General features: G+C 30.2%; 1 protein-coding gene and 1 long non-coding RNA gene across 4 annotated transcripts; one reads left to right on the top strand and one right to left on the bottom strand.

The window, feature by feature from the left end:
- Positions 1 to 2,105: 2,105 nt before the first annotated feature.
- LOC146951073 (cyanogenic beta-glucosidase-like) lies at positions 2,106 to 7,688 on the bottom strand. 2 transcript variants are annotated; one of them, XM_085747040.1, is made up of 13 exons: positions 7,450 to 7,688; positions 7,119 to 7,188; positions 5,946 to 6,004; positions 4,980 to 5,055; positions 4,803 to 4,880; positions 4,610 to 4,697; positions 4,151 to 4,406; positions 3,961 to 4,076; positions 3,098 to 3,315; positions 2,973 to 3,004; positions 2,786 to 2,888; positions 2,504 to 2,612; positions 2,106 to 2,372 (listed from the first exon to the last, which is right to left on the bottom strand). In XM_085747040.1, exons 1-13 carry the CDS (start codon positions 7,618 to 7,620, stop codon positions 2,201 to 2,203), a joined length of 1,548 nt encoding a protein of 515 aa, XP_085603166.1. In that variant the 5' UTR covers positions 7,621 to 7,688; the 3' UTR covers positions 2,106 to 2,200. The 2 variants fall into 2 exon arrangements, with proteins under 2 accessions (XP_085603166.1, XP_085603165.1); XM_085747039.1 differs by having other exon boundaries at positions 2,973 to 3,315; positions 7,450 to 7,663.
- LOC146951074 (uncharacterized) lies at positions 3,310 to 4,735 on the top strand. 2 transcript variants are annotated; one of them, XR_015027782.1, is made up of 3 exons: positions 3,310 to 3,731; positions 3,942 to 4,047; positions 4,180 to 4,735. It is a non-coding gene; the product is annotated as an uncharacterized LOC146951074 (long non-coding RNA). The 2 variants fall into 2 exon arrangements; XR_015027781.1 differs by having other exon boundaries at positions 3,327 to 3,731; positions 3,942 to 4,735.
- Positions 7,689 to 15,432: the final 7,744 nt, after the last annotated feature.

Below are 15,432 nucleotides of genomic sequence, written 5' to 3'. Positions count from 1 at the left end.
GTAGACATCATAAAGATATTATGTATGTTAAAAAGATTAAAGTGTAGTGCATATTTAATTACTAAGGAATGAGGTTGTGATAAACATTTCATAAGGATGACTGCAATTTCAAGCTTCTCTTAGGGGATGAAGTGTAATTTACTTTTACATCAATGTAGAATTGACAAACACAATTCAGTTGGTAGCTGCAATGACAATATTATGCAGGGGTCAATGTTTGAATTCTAGACTCCCAACTTCTCCATATTAAAAAAAAAAAAATGCACACTAGGTGCTCCTACTTGTAAAATTTCACTTGTTTGTTCATTTATACAATATTTAGTTGAGGTCATGCATGGTGTTGCGTCAGGAGACGAATGTGTGAAAAGTCGTGCGAAGCCATCATGAGAGAGAGAGAGAGAGAGAGAGAGAGAGAGAGAGAGAGAGAGAGAGAGAGAGAGAGAGAGAGAGAGAGGTTTCTATAGGTTTTTGAGGGTTTTGGATTTGGATTCATTTGATTCAATCGAACTTTCATTACTCTTGTCCATGGAGAATTTAAACGAAAAACCATATAATTTTGATTTTAAATCTGAATAAAGTTTGAGTTCAGATTTAGAAAAGGAGAATGAGAGTGATGAATCTTAATTCAATAAGTTTCTGCAACAGTGGCACTAGGGTTTTTGAAAAATCTGAAAGTGTTGTTGTTTTGCTTGGAGGTGAGAAACACACAGGGGGGGTTGAATTGTGTTGGTCTTTTCAAAAACTTTTATGAGTGTTTATCAAAACAATTTAGAGTTTGATCAGAAGCAGAGTCCTTATCAGAGTCTGAAATAGAGTTATGCATCGAAATTAAATTAAACACAAAGAAAGTGAGAGGGAGAGAGAGAGAGAGAGAGAGAGAGAGAGAGAGAGAGAGAGAGAGAGAGAGAGAGAGAGAGAGAGACGGGCAAATAAATTATACTGGTCCCTCCCATAAGCCAAGAGCAATACAGTCCCCTTGCACTTTCAATGGATTTTCACTATAATCACACAAGATTACAATTTGATCAAACACACAAGTAAGAGACTTCCTTTGCTCAATCACACAAGAAAGAGACTTCTACCATCTTAGTTTAATCAAATAAGAAAGATTGTTGTTTAAACTTGATATACAATCAGAGGTATAAGAAGTTTAAGTTCAGATGACTTGTCATACTTAAGAAATTCTAATATATAAAAGTTTGTAAGAATTTCTTCAAGTGATTGGACGCCATATATTCTCAAAATGTATGTTAAGTTAACATCATTTATTGACGTGTCATCCATATCTCTTATATATCCAACATTAAACATGTTCATACTCATACTTACATCTTAAGGTTTTAGGTTTGGATGTGGTGTCATGATCTCTTGTTAATACCACATCATAAATTCATTGTTGCTCATGATGCTCAAACTCCCAAACAAGTGGTATCAAAGCCTTAGTTCGGCTTGGTAAGGGAGCAAGAGTGGGGTCATTGTATTTGAGCTAATTATAACGATGTGATATATTCGCACTTGATGGAAAGATTGGTTGTATTCAAGTGTCCCACATCGATTGTAAACGTATTCATTGTTTGATATATAGAAGATATGTATCATATTCACAATGCATCCAACAAAAAAATTGTAAGTGAATGGATAAAGATGATAAGAAGAAATGAGTAGGTAATTAGGAGATAATAAAAATGACGTGGAAAAAAGATGTATAAAATTTTCGTAGGAGAAGATCCAAATCATTAAAATTTAGGATAGAAATGTCGTATCATCATATCTTGTTAGTCATACATTATTAATTTTTTTCTTATTCCTGCTTCACAAACTTTCCAACAAAGTAATGATTGATTATTATTACATTAATATAATTTCAATCACTACTTTCAATTTAACTACACATAGAAGATCTCCTTAATTGATTTATTGTTGATAACGTTTTGTTTCCATCTCAATTCGCACCAGTGAAGTTGCATATAAGGTTCTCGTGAACATAACTCAATTAGTATGGATAATGCATTTTCATATGCAGGGGTCGGAGTTCAAACTCAGAATTTCCCACTTATTCAACTTAAGAGTGAAAGTATAACCTGACTAATTGGATAAAAAATAAGTTTAAGAATGAACGACCATGTTACTAATTAAAATTAAACTTGCTTGATATGTTTCATTACATTCTTAATTATTGGAAATATCGAGTATATAAAATTTAATATCTTTTGAGAAAATTAGTAAACCACTTTGCAGACAACTTTTGGTGTCTTTTCAAACCATTTTTGTAATCCACAAAATTCATGCCAAATCGCATTGCATAACCGGATGCCCATTCGAAATTGTCAAGAAACGACCATGCAAAATATCCTTTTATATTTACGCCCTTCCTAATAAAAAATAAAATAAATCATGTATGATAAAACAACTATACTTTAAATATATAATATATATAGCCACTCTAAGAAACCCTTATAAAAACTAATCTAAAATATTAAATATATAAATAATGTTCACTTACTTGATTGCAGATCGAATATAATAGAGATGACGATGGAAATAATCAATTCTATAAGTGTCCATAAGGGCTTCCTCTAGTGATAGTGTTGGATCATTGAACTCATCAATACCTAAAAATTAAGTTTTCAAAAAAGATTCTGATCATATATATGTTAGATAAAAATATCAAAAGAAAATTCAGACATAAACGTCAACTTTTATAAAAAAATGTTATGTATTCTATCTCACATTTACTTTATATAACAATATTCAGAATAAACAATATGAATTAAAGCGTGTTTACCATTTTCGGTGATGTAAATCAAAGGATTGTTGTACACTTTCTTGACATAGAGTAACAATTCTTGAATTCCTTTAGGATAAACATATAACCAACTTGAAGCTGCCTGCACAAATATAATTGCAAACATAACCTAAATATATATACACTTAAAAAATTACAAAGTTATAATATGTTGTGGTATACGTACCCTTGGACCTATTGGAATACCATTGCGCTCAGCTTCCATCACAAAAACAAAAGATATAATTTTATCATCAAATTCAAAAATATTCATTAATTTACAGAATGATGAATAAATAAGGACATGCTTACTTGTAATATTGGCATTAAAATCAGTGAGGTAATTGAGTCTACCATTTCTTAGTTGTGGTACATCGGCAGCATAGACAGATGTATAATAGTTTAGTCCAAGGAAATCAAATGACCCTTTAAGTAGTCTTGCTTGCTCTTTAGAGAACTCTGGCAATCGTTTTCCAACAAGAGAATGCATGCTTTGTGGATATTTCCCTCTTGTTAGTGGTTCCATATACCTGTAATCATTGTTACAAATAGAAAAAAATAAAAACAATCTCACGAACAATCACTATTGTTGAGAAGTACTATACAATATAGCCCAACTAATTATAGAGATAAATACAATGCTAGAAAGATGGATTGGTTTTGGAATTGGTATTATGATGATTTCAAATGAATGTACAAATGATCGCTTTTTATTATGATCTTGGAGTAACTAATATAACTAACTAACAACAAACATTTCATGGAAGCTGCTTCAAACTTCTTGTTTTGCACCTATATATGATAAAGTACCATTTCAGTTTTGGGGTCTACCGTTAGGTGCAAATCCAAGGAGGTCGGCAACATGGGAAACCACTCCTTGATGAAGAGATCACATTTTGATAGGAGTAAGAGTGGTGCTCATAAATAGAACAAATCCTTGATTAAGGTACTCTTTCTAATTTCGAAAACAACAATTTAAGTATGCATATAGTTATAAACTATTTTGGAGCGGATTTGCACATCGTGTGCTAGTTTACTCATGATCAATACATATTTGCTTATAAAAAAACAACTAATCACCACTAAGTTCTAACTTCTTTAAAAAAAAAAAAACTATTTCTAATTAATATCCAACTATATCTAACTGGTATTCCAGTGTAGAGTTAAGCACTTACCATCCAAACATGAAGTCTAGCCCTCGTTCAGCAGCTTTTTGATCGACTTTGTTATCAGAAAGTGGAATGAACCAACTAGTCACCAAGGTTATGCCTATCACACCCTTTTGAGATTCCTATATATAGATCATTTTTTGGTTATTAGGTATCTTGAACTTTAAATTAAGTTCATATCTAAGTTATAACAAACCTGATACTTCTTCTTGTACACATGGGCAGCTGCGGCATGAGCGAGTAATTGGTGATGTGAAACAATGTAAGGCTCTTTCCCTGAATCACCACCAGTGCAATTTGAGCTCAACCATTTAGAACATCGACCAGGTGGAAAGATCCCTAATGCATAGGAAGAAACGCTGAAAGTGGATGGCTCATTGAAAGTGATCCAATACTTCACCCTATCTCCAAACTCTTTGAAACAAAGTTCCGCATAGTCTTGAAAATCATTTCTAAAAATAAGCCATGGATTATGATATTAATGTTTAGTATTGTTGCTTTTTGATTGGTTAACATACAATTTGTTCCAAATACATAACTAGCCTAATGAGGATCTTCATATACAAAGCTATTATAGATAAATAGCATGAAAAAATGAATTAACACCTTACTAATATTTATGTAAATATGATCTAGGTACTTTTGTATCACTTACACAATGAGAGGGCTTAAGAAGCCGCCATACTCGTCCTCTAAAGCTTGAGGAAGATCCCAATGAAATAGAGTTACAAATGGCTGTAGACCTATAAATAAATATTCAAATACCTTTGTTTACATTTAATGTTGTTTGAAATGTTAACATGTGTAGTAGTTTAATAAAAATTCAAGTAAACTAAGTATGGACTAACCATTAGCCAACAACTCATTGATAAGGTTGTTGTAATATTTGACTCCTTCGTGGTTTATACCTCCATTAAGTTTTCCTTCTATTGATAGTTTAATAAAATTGAATGAAAAAAAAAAAGTGAAACATCAACTTAATTAGGTAAAATAAACTAGGAGTTAGTCGTTTAAGTTTAACTCACTTGGGAGGATTCTAGACCAAGATATCGAGAATCTGTAAGCATCCAAATTCATATTCCTCATGATGCCAACATCTTCCTGCGATATTTAAGTGTATAACGTACTAGTTCCATATTTTTTTTTTGAAACAACATACTTTCATTTTATTCTACAAAACAAAATAGATAATATAATACAAAATAGTAACCAATTGCAGGGGATATTGAATTTGATTTTTCTCCATTGAATCTCATTATCTTTATAATAATTACTTTACTAGTTTTCAGGGCCGGACCTTGGGGTGTGCAAACCGCTCAATGGAACTGGGCCTCTCCAAGGCATGGGCCTAAAAAAAAAATTATAGCCCAATAGTACTGCTATGTGTTAGGTGAGTGTGTTTTTGGGAGAGTGGTTTGAGGTTCCTAATGTATACGGTAGTGATTTTCACCTTTGGGTGTACCGCTTATATACGATACCTTGTATTTATCTTTTAAAAAATTTAAATAGAACATTAGTCTTTAAAAAAAATACATTTTTATTTTTTTACGGGTCTCTTTTTCACCTACAGAACCGAGCCTCCGAATTAGTAGGAACGACCCTGCTAGTTTTCTATCTTATGAAAGATTTTATGGATTAATTAATTCTCATTAAGTAAGTAAAAAATATATTATATTTGGTATTTTAGTCGATTTCGTATCATGCACTGGATTTTTTAACAATATTGACTATTATTTTTTATAGTTCGTAGCCGAAGTGATGATATACCATCTAATACCCACACATACAACTATGAGGTGCTGGATTCAAACCCGGATGAATGTCTTCAGTCTAGCAATATAGGCATTGGCGTTGGCATTTGAGCTAGACCTCACAAACAATCATGAACTTTAAATTGATAATCTCTTAAACTATTCACAATTTTCAACATTATTCATCATTCTTAATATTATAGGGGTCCTTGTTCATGATTTTGATCATAAATACATTACCTTGTAGCGGTAATATTGATCAACCGCGACATCTCCGTTGCTTCTGTCTAATATCTTTTCTGCATGTTGAACATTTGTTTTATTGGTAAAAGGCTAAAAATAGAATTATAACATAGGTGCATCTAATATGGAACAGATAAATTATAATAATAGAGGTGTATATAGTAAAAACTAATTTTATGTTAATAAAAATTTAGAATAATCGTAATATGTTACTAACTTTTATTTTGAAGGAATTTTTGCAAAATTTATTAAATTCACAGTTCACATTTCAAGAAGGTTCATATCAGATTGTCCCTTATAATAGTGCTTCTCAAATCTATTTCTTTTATAAAATACTTCTCAAATATAATTAAGTTATGACTTTCGGCCTCTCATTCCATAAAATTTGATTTGCAACTTTCACAACATAATACCGTCAAATTAAAATGTTCTCTCAGAGAGAGGCAAACTCATATTGCACCATTGAGCAGAATAACATAGCCTATTTTTTTTATTACCAGTGCTATACACATCAATATTGGTTTGTGGTGAACGTGTTTGTAAATAATAACAAAACATCAAACACAATAGTAAATTATTTGTTCTATTTAAGCTGTTTTTATCATAGATATGTTTTTTTTTATTTAAATTTTGTTGATTAATTCTTTTAAAATAAATTCTATTGTAATTAGTATATAAACCAATAGCAAAACAACAACAACAACAATAATAATAATAATAATAATAATAATAATAATAAAGAAAATAGAAGAGTATTTTTTTTTTTTTTTGGAAATATAGAAGAGTTTTGTTCTTTTGCATATAAATAAATATAAGAATTTCACCCAAAAGAAAAACAGTCCTTTCTTGACTAGAAGAAATCAAGTGTCTTGTTTGACTAACCTTGTTTAAATTATCTTTTTTCATAAAAAAGCAACCATTAAAATATTTAATATTATTTATGGTCGTAGGACATATTTATTTTAGAGAAAAAGTGTAAAACTTAAACATATTTTAAAATTTTCAACTCATCATAAAAGTACTCTTCATCCCTTTTAATTAAATCAAAGTCGTAAAATCAATCTTGATATAGAATAAAAAAAACATTGAGTTGTTACTAAATCAAAATTAATTTTACATTTTACATGCATCTTGAATTCAATCCGAAAAATAGATGGAGAAATCAGATACCTGGATACTTATGAGTGTAGGTGTCCCATATACTTGCTCCTCTCCCACCTTCTTTTGCAGCACCTTCGTACTATATGATATATATCATGACATCAACCAAATTGTTCAATTCAATTACCTTGGTTTAACTTAAACTTGGTGGGACTTTCAATATTTTATAAAACTTTAAACCATTATTATTATTATTTTTAAATCAATGCTCATAAATTAAAAACTACATTTTGGTCCGACTGAAATTGAATTCAAATATGTAAGAAGGTCTCATTGAAATAATGAAGTACCGGTCGGCCATATTTTCTATAACGTAATATTAAAAATAATAATATTTTACCTGGTATGCTGAGGATGCTGTCCCAAAAATGAAGTTTGTGGGAAAACTAGTTCGATTAAGTGAAGAAACATCAAGAATTGGTGAAACAACCTCAGCAGATGGTAGCGTGGTGAAGAGATTGAAGAGAGTGAGAATTAAAAAGACTCTGAATGATTTCATATTCAGAGCCATGAATGAAAAACTAATTGACTATTGTGCTTGATCCATTGAAAATATAGTTCCTTTTATAATTTATATTTAAAGCCAAATATAGAGAAAAATGGTGTTAATAGTTAAGAAACAGACAAATATAGGTTGTAACTATTTTTCAAATATAGAGCAAAAATCTGGTGTAGGTTGTATTTGTCTATATTTGTCTGTAGCTACAACCTACGGATAAAATTGGTGTTATTAGCGAAGAAACTGACAAATCTAGATCTCACAAACAATCATGAACTTTAAATTGATAATCTATTAAAGTATTCACTATTTTCAACATTAATCAACATTCATAATATTTTAGAGGTCATCATTCATAATTTTGATCGTATATATAGTACCTTATAGTGGTAACATTGGTAAACGCGACATCTCTGCTACTTTTGTCTTGTATCTTATTTTGCATATTGAACATTTGTTATATTTGTAAAAGGATAAAAACAGAATTATAATATAGGTGCATCTAATATGGAACAAATAAAATTATAATATTAGAGGTGCATATAGTAAAAAAAAAGTATTAACAAAAATTTAGAACAAATATAGCATTTTATTACAAAAAAATTAAAATTTATAGTTCACCATTCTAGAGGATTAGACCGCCATTTGTAATAGTGCTTCTCAAATTTATTTCTTTACAAAATACTTCTCAAATCTATATATTTATGACACTCGGCCACTCGGTACATAAAATTTGATTGGCAACTTTTACACCATATATCTCTTCAAATATAATGTTCTCTCAGGGAGATAAAAACTCATATTGCATCATTCAACAGAATAAAATAGTGTTTCTTTATTGTGTATCAAAAAAAACTTAAGTGTTTCTTTATTACAAGTGTTATACACAACAATAATTGTTTGTGGTGAACATGTTTGTTTGTTAATTGTAACAAAATATCAAACACAATAGTAAATTATTTGTTCAATTTAAGGTTTTTTTTAGAAAATGTTTTTAATTTATATATGATTTTTTTTAAAAATTTGTTGATCAATTCTCTTAAAATAAATTCTAGTATATAATCAGTATATAAACCAATAACAAAAAAATATAATAAAACGACACAACTATATTTGTATCTAAAATTTCATAATGCCACTTTGACCCATTATATATGTTTTTAGTGCAAACAAATTAGTTTTGGGAGGATGAATAAGGTGGTGTAAATAATTTAGCTCTTTTCAATCCAGACTCTGATTGTTCCAGATGCCTTCAAAGCACATCATGATGGCTTTTGTTGTTGTAGTGTTGTAAGCTTGTAGAAGGGTTGTGGAATTTCTTGTGCTCAGACAGAGTTTATATTTCCTTAATGAATCTATTTTATTTATAAAGAAAAGTAAGTACACGAGATTTTATCACTGTAATTTGGCTTTCAATTTTTAACAAGTTTAAATGGCTTTAATAAGTTGTGTATAATTATTATTCATTTTGATTAGAATACTCGTGAGAATTCAGAAAATTAAGTTATGATTACTCTTAGAGCAAATTTTGGGAAAAGAAAAAGTAAACGAGCAAAACAGTGATACTAGAAGCAAAATACTCTCATGCATTTTTAGATGGATCTTGCTAACTTGTGCCCTAACGGCACAAGTCAAGTAATCTAAAAGTAGAAGTTTTTAGATATTTTGATTTACTTATCACTTATTATTCTTGATCGTCATCATTGTGTTTCCTTATGAATGCACACACTGTCGTCATGTGTGCATAGTCCAATATAAGCCATGTAGAGCAATTATGAATCACACATTTATTTAATTCTTGGAAAACAAGGTAACAAGAAATTTCCAAGTTAACATGGTAAAACCAAAACTAGAAAGATAAAGCAAGAAACAAAAATATGATCAGTCCAAACGCAAACACAATTCCTAGGATATAGGATATTGAGACACTAATTGTCTTCATCCCATTGATTAAAATATAAAAGATATATAGTATTGGGAAACCCTTGCACGACTTGTTATCAAGATCAATATACAAGCTCGTACTACTTAATTACATGCGATTCTGTCACTTCAAGCTTTGAGAATTGTTTCTCTGCCAGCTTTAAATCTTGCAAACTATTTGAGAAAGCTTCTCTGCAAAGAACACATTATGCAAATAGCCATCATTATTTTATGGAAAAGGTGAAAACAAAAATATAAGATGGAAATGAGAAATAATTTAATCAGACCTATATATATGCTATGTTTTCATGGCTTCTAATTATGAGGTCAGTATTCATTATTGTAAAATTTAGCACCAGAAAATGGGAAATGTGAATTATACCAACCTGTAAATCGATATTAGGATCATTTTTCGATGCATCTAAAGATAAGCATATATCATAGGAACTCATGATCGCTTTTTCTATTAATGAAAGTTGCTGCTCCACAGTCCACATCAGAGAGGTCAGTATAATCAGGCAGCAACGTGAATTTCATATATGCCAACATTGCTGGTCTCAGACCCACAATGATCTCGCGAAATTCCCTATACAACACAAGTAATTTTTCAACCAAATCTGCTTTCCAATCCTTATAGAATCCTTTCATTTCAAGATCCTTTATCATTGACCTCAATGTAGGCATTGTCTCTTTCATCAAGGATTTTGTAGTTTTCATAGCAGTAATAGGTCCAAAGCTAAGTTCCCATTATATTGGATTCCATTATCCAATGGAACCCTATTTGAATTCTCCGGAACTTGTATTTTCTTTTGTAATTCAGAAAAATTGATGTCATAAAGAACAACAGCCTTACCATCAGTTCCGTGTTGTCCCGGCTGCAAATCCCTCTTATTATTTGTAGTATTGATGGGCTCATTTAAGATCATAGTAGCAGGACAAATTTTTGACTTCCGCTGGTTAATACATTATCCCTGTCAGAAAGAACAATAGAATTACCCTCAACTTCATGCTGGCCCGGTTGTACATTTAAGATTGCACCAACATATAGGTTTTTGGTTTCAGCTGCCTCTTAGTTAATACTATATTATAAGTTATTCCAAGAACATCTAATATTGTATCAACTAAGAGGCAGCGGAAACCAAAAACATGTATTGCTGGTACAATCTTAAATGTGCAATAGGGTAAACGCGAAGTTGAGGGTAATTCTATTGTTCTTTCTGACAGTGATAATGTATTAACCAAGAGGCAGCGGAAGTCGAAAACATGTCCTGCTGGTATGATCTTAAATGAGCCCATCAATAGTAAAAGTAATAAAAGAGGGATTTGTAGCCGAGCCATCACGGAACTGATGGTAAGGTTGTTGTTCATTATGACAGCAAATTTTCTGAATTACAAAAGAAAAGACAAGTTTCGAAGAATTTAAATAGGGTTCCATTGGATAATGGAAGCCAATATAATGTGAGCTTAGCTTTGGTACCTATTACCGTGATGAAAACTACATAATCCTTGATGAAAGAGACAATGCCTACATTGAGGTCAATGACAAAGGATCTCGAAATGAAAGGATTCTATAAGGATCGGAAAGCAGAATTGGTTGAAACATTGCTAGCTCTTGATTCAGTTTTTTGTGGCAGTAGTTCTTCAATAACACGACTAGATGCACCTACACCATAATCAAATAATTAAATACTTGTGGTTCTTCAACTTTAAAATCAAATAGGAACAATTCAATTAGATGATAATTAATCTTTGGATTGCCATAGCTAATAGGAACTCAAGTAGATATTAAAATCAAATAAGAAATTCAATTTGATTTTTTTTTTTTGTTGAAAGAAGAACTTAAATTTGATGTTAATTAATCTTTCAATTTTGAAATCAAATGAGAACTTTTTAAACAAATATTGGCAAACGGAAAATTTTTATCAATCAAAATTTTTCATGTATGGAAAAAAAGGTTCAAGGTGAATGAAAAAAAAAATACCTAGTTTGCAACTTTGTCATGTTGTGATAGTGGAAGATCATCACCGGTAGAATGATCTTCTTGCAACAACGGATCTACCAAGTATTCAAGGAAAGCTTTGATTGCATCAACAATTGGACACACTTCTGATACATCCATGTTTGAATCTGATTTTCAAAAATCCAATAATTGACTATGGTTTTAGTTGTCACATATAAATGGTGAACCAAAAATGAAAATGGTGAGAGGAGAGTAATCTCACTCTTTGTTCTTGTTGGTGATGTGCTCAATCACTATGCTATACCTTGTATTTATAATCACTAGTGTGGTAATGCCCATATGTATTATATTGCAATTATATTAGAAAATTTAAATGTTGCGATAAATATATGAATAAATTAAATATTTTGACTGTTTGACCAAAATTTAATTATTTTTTGAAAGATTTGACCAAAATTTAATGTATTTCAGTACAAAGACGTATCGTACATTAATGATGATAATTAAAGTTGTCAAAATCGTACTTTTACTCTTTTAGTGATTGACACTTGGCATTTTAGTTGATTGTTTTTCTTTTTGGTCAAGCATTTTAGTTGATTCTAAATTTGATTTTTAAATTACAATACATGCATGGTATTGCAATAAATGTAATTATTTTCGTTCAAAAAAGTTAATAGAAAAAATTAAATTATTTAAATTTATTTTTCCATTAGAATACATGGTATTGTAATAAATGTGACAATTTTTGTCCAAAAAACTTTGGCAAAAAAGTTAAATTGTTTGTATTCAAATTTCAATATTTTTTTTATGATATCGTGTTATAAGTATGGAGTTTCAACTGCTGCTTATAAGTGACTAATTTCCTCTCTAAAAAAAAAAAGTGACTAATTTCCGTTGATATGCAAGAGTCAATGATTGAACCTCTGAACACTTGTTTAAGAAACCTAACTCTCATTATCACTCGAATCACTTCAATGTATTCAAATTATAAATAATAAATCACACCATCCATTTCATTTCTAGATAACAAATTTTTAACTTGTTTTTCATATTATTTAAATTGAACTAATCGCAATAATGTCTCCTCTCTATTGAAATTATATCTTCAATTAAATCAGAAAAACTATATAAATTTAAAAAAGATGTAGTTGTTTCATTGAAAAGTCATAGTGTAATATAAAAAATTGACATAAAAGAAACTCAGCTTGAATTAAATTGATAGAGAGAGAGCACCACAAAAAAAAACACCACCAATATATATATATATAGAGAGAGAGAGTGAGTTAGTTCAAGAACATAAAGCGTAAACTGATTTGATAGAATCATGACACGATATGATGTTATAAGTTATATATATTATATTGGAATTCTTATAGTTAAGCTATCCGTTTTATTAAAATAAGGGTTAATTATGTTTCTAGTCCCTATAAAATAGCGACCTTATAAGTTTAGTCCTTACTTAATTTTAATAGCATTTTTAGTCCCTAATTTTGTTTTTCTGCACTGAGTATTAGTCCCTACTCAATTCAAATTTGTTTAATTTATGCTTAAACTCTTAAATTTTTGAACAATTTTTTGCAGACATGTTTAGAACATTACTAAAAGTTCCTCTGCAAAAAATTATCGCAAAATTTGATTTCTACATCCAGATTTTATTACTTTTTATCTTTAACTTTTGTCGTTTTAAAAAATTCATATTTAATTCATTTCATGTCAGAAAATTTTAAATTTTAGTAAACGAACCTTTCATAGTGTTCTAATCTTGTCTCAAAAAAATCGTTCAAAAATTTAAGAGTTTAAGGATAATTAATCAAACTTTGTTTTAGCAGGGACTAAAATTATAAGTAAATTTTTTTTATAGGGACTAAAAATGCTATTAAAATTAAGTAAGGACTAAACTTACAAGGTCGCTATTTTATAGGGACTAGAAACATAATTAACCCTTAAAATAATAAGGCAAAATTATATCTTTAGTCTCTTAACTTAATTTTAAGTAACAATTTGGTCCTTTATCTTTTTATTTTTTCATTTTAATCCTTCATGTTCTAAAGTCTTAACACGTCTATCATTTTTAAATAACAAAATCCAAAAAAAACTTATTGAAGTCTATTGAATTGCCTTTTGATGCTTTTTTTTTTCTTCTTCAAAGTTTATGCTAACATGTATTTAAAGTTGATCCAAATGTGTATGCAAGTGAAAATTGTAATGTCTTTCTTTTGTATGCAAGTGTATGTGAGTTTGAGTTTATGCAAGTCCGTTGTGATATTCAAATGAAATCTGAAATGTTGGAACATGTGTGGAAATTGAGTAAAAAGACTAAACACAAATTCCTATGTCGGGTAGAACTAGTGTTGTGTGAATTGAAAAAAGTGGAAGTCCCACATCGGATGGAACACACATTAGTAGTGTTTATATAGTGGGGGTGTACCTCTAATTAATGGGGGTACATAAGCACTAGAGAAAAAATATATATTGATATATATTTTATTATTTGGTAATGATAAATTAAATAATTAATTTAATCATTATTAGAAAGTGCTTTCTTAGTCCCCAAGTTTTGCTAAAATATTTTGTAACGCAATCTAGAATATTTTGGTGCTTGATCTGAAATATATTTTGGTACATAATATAATATATTTTTGTGCTCAATATAATATATTTTGGTACTCAATTGAGATATTTTTATACTAGATCTAATATGTGAATTACTTAATGACAAAGTAATGTATTACTTGTTCCTAAAGTTTCTCACTTATTAGTTGTGAATTTTCTCTATAAATAGAGAGCTCACACAGTGCATTCTACACACCAAAGAGTTTCATTGAGTTGTCGGGAACTCTTTCTCTCTTCTCCCTTTCTTGACTTGTGTTGACGAGTCTTTCCTCTCTTCTCCCTCCTTCGACTTGTTTAACAAGTCCTTCTCCTTTTTCTACTCCTTTCTGTCCCTTCGGAATTAAGAGTGTTCTTAAGACCATAGTCCCTTTTCGGTTGAATGTCCCTTCGGAATTAAGAATGGTCTTAAAAACATAGTCCCTTCGGTAATATATGTCCCTTCGGAATAAAGAATACTTTTAAGATCATAGTCCCTAATTGGAATAATAATGTCCCGTCGGAATCAAGAATGATCTTAACGGTATATAAATATTATAATAATATTTTTTCTATTTGAGGAGAAATGGTGGTAACACCATATTTGAGTGGTCATAGTACCATATTGATAGTTTGGAGAACTTAAAGGTTAGAATGGTGGAAACACCATATTTGAGTGGTCTTAGCACCATAATAGAATGGTAATAATACCATATTAAAGTGGTTTCAGTATTAAAGAGTGGTCTTAGTACCATATTTGAAGGTGTAATTCTCGAACGATTTTCTACAGTGCAGTAGTTAATCGAACAGTTGTAGCTGGGCTTGTTTTATCCTGGAGGCGGCGTGGTTGATAGTCTACCTTGCACAATTTTGGGTAGTGCCACGAAACGTCTTAAAGAGAGCGACCTGGTCGTGACTCAAACTACTAACAACTTCGGTAGATAATAAAATTTGGAAATCCAAATACAACAGTTTGGAAATCCAAAAACAACAATTTTAAGACGTTTCAATATGCTATGTCTACCGGAGAAGTCACTTATTAAAGTTCAATTGTCCCTAAATACAAGAAGAATAAATCAAGCTATAAAAATTACATCTTTCGACTGAAACAATGAAGTGTATGTTGTTATAACAACAACACTAAGAAATTCACATATCGCTTTTAATGGTAAAAGCATGAAGTTAATTGTGGATTGAAAATTGTCTCTCGGCACATCCACATAGTTTGGTAAAAAAAATTATGACACGTGATAGTGTTGCTGCTTAGGGAAAAATAATTTGAAATAAGCAAGTTGCATCTGGTTTGTACTTATGTGGTATTCTTTGTACTGTTTTTATGATTTGTCATGTGG

Source organism: Medicago sativa, chromosome 2 (genome assembly GCF_051527215.1).
Source record: "Medicago sativa cultivar Bolivia chromosome 2, Bolivia_mono, whole genome shotgun sequence".
Taxonomy (NCBI): domain Eukaryota; kingdom Viridiplantae; phylum Streptophyta; class Magnoliopsida; order Fabales; family Fabaceae; genus Medicago; species Medicago sativa.
Note: the sequence above shows the minus strand (reverse complement) of the source record. Positions and strands in the feature narration are given on the sequence as shown.

Excerpts from the sequence above, each read along its gene's own strand:
- LOC146951073 (XM_085747039.1), bottom strand. The coding sequence starts at position 7,620 with ATGGCTCTGAATATGAAATCATTCAGAGTCTTTTTAATTCTCACTCTC. Across the intron at positions 4,881-4,979 it reads TTGGTCTAGAATCCTCCCAA|AAGGAAAACTTAATGGAGGT; the intron begins GTGAGTTAAACT and ends AACTATCAATAG. Across the intron at positions 4,407-4,609 it reads TTCTTAAGCCCTCTCATTGT|AAATGATTTTCAAGACTATG; the intron begins GTAAGTGATACA and ends GCTTATTTTTAG.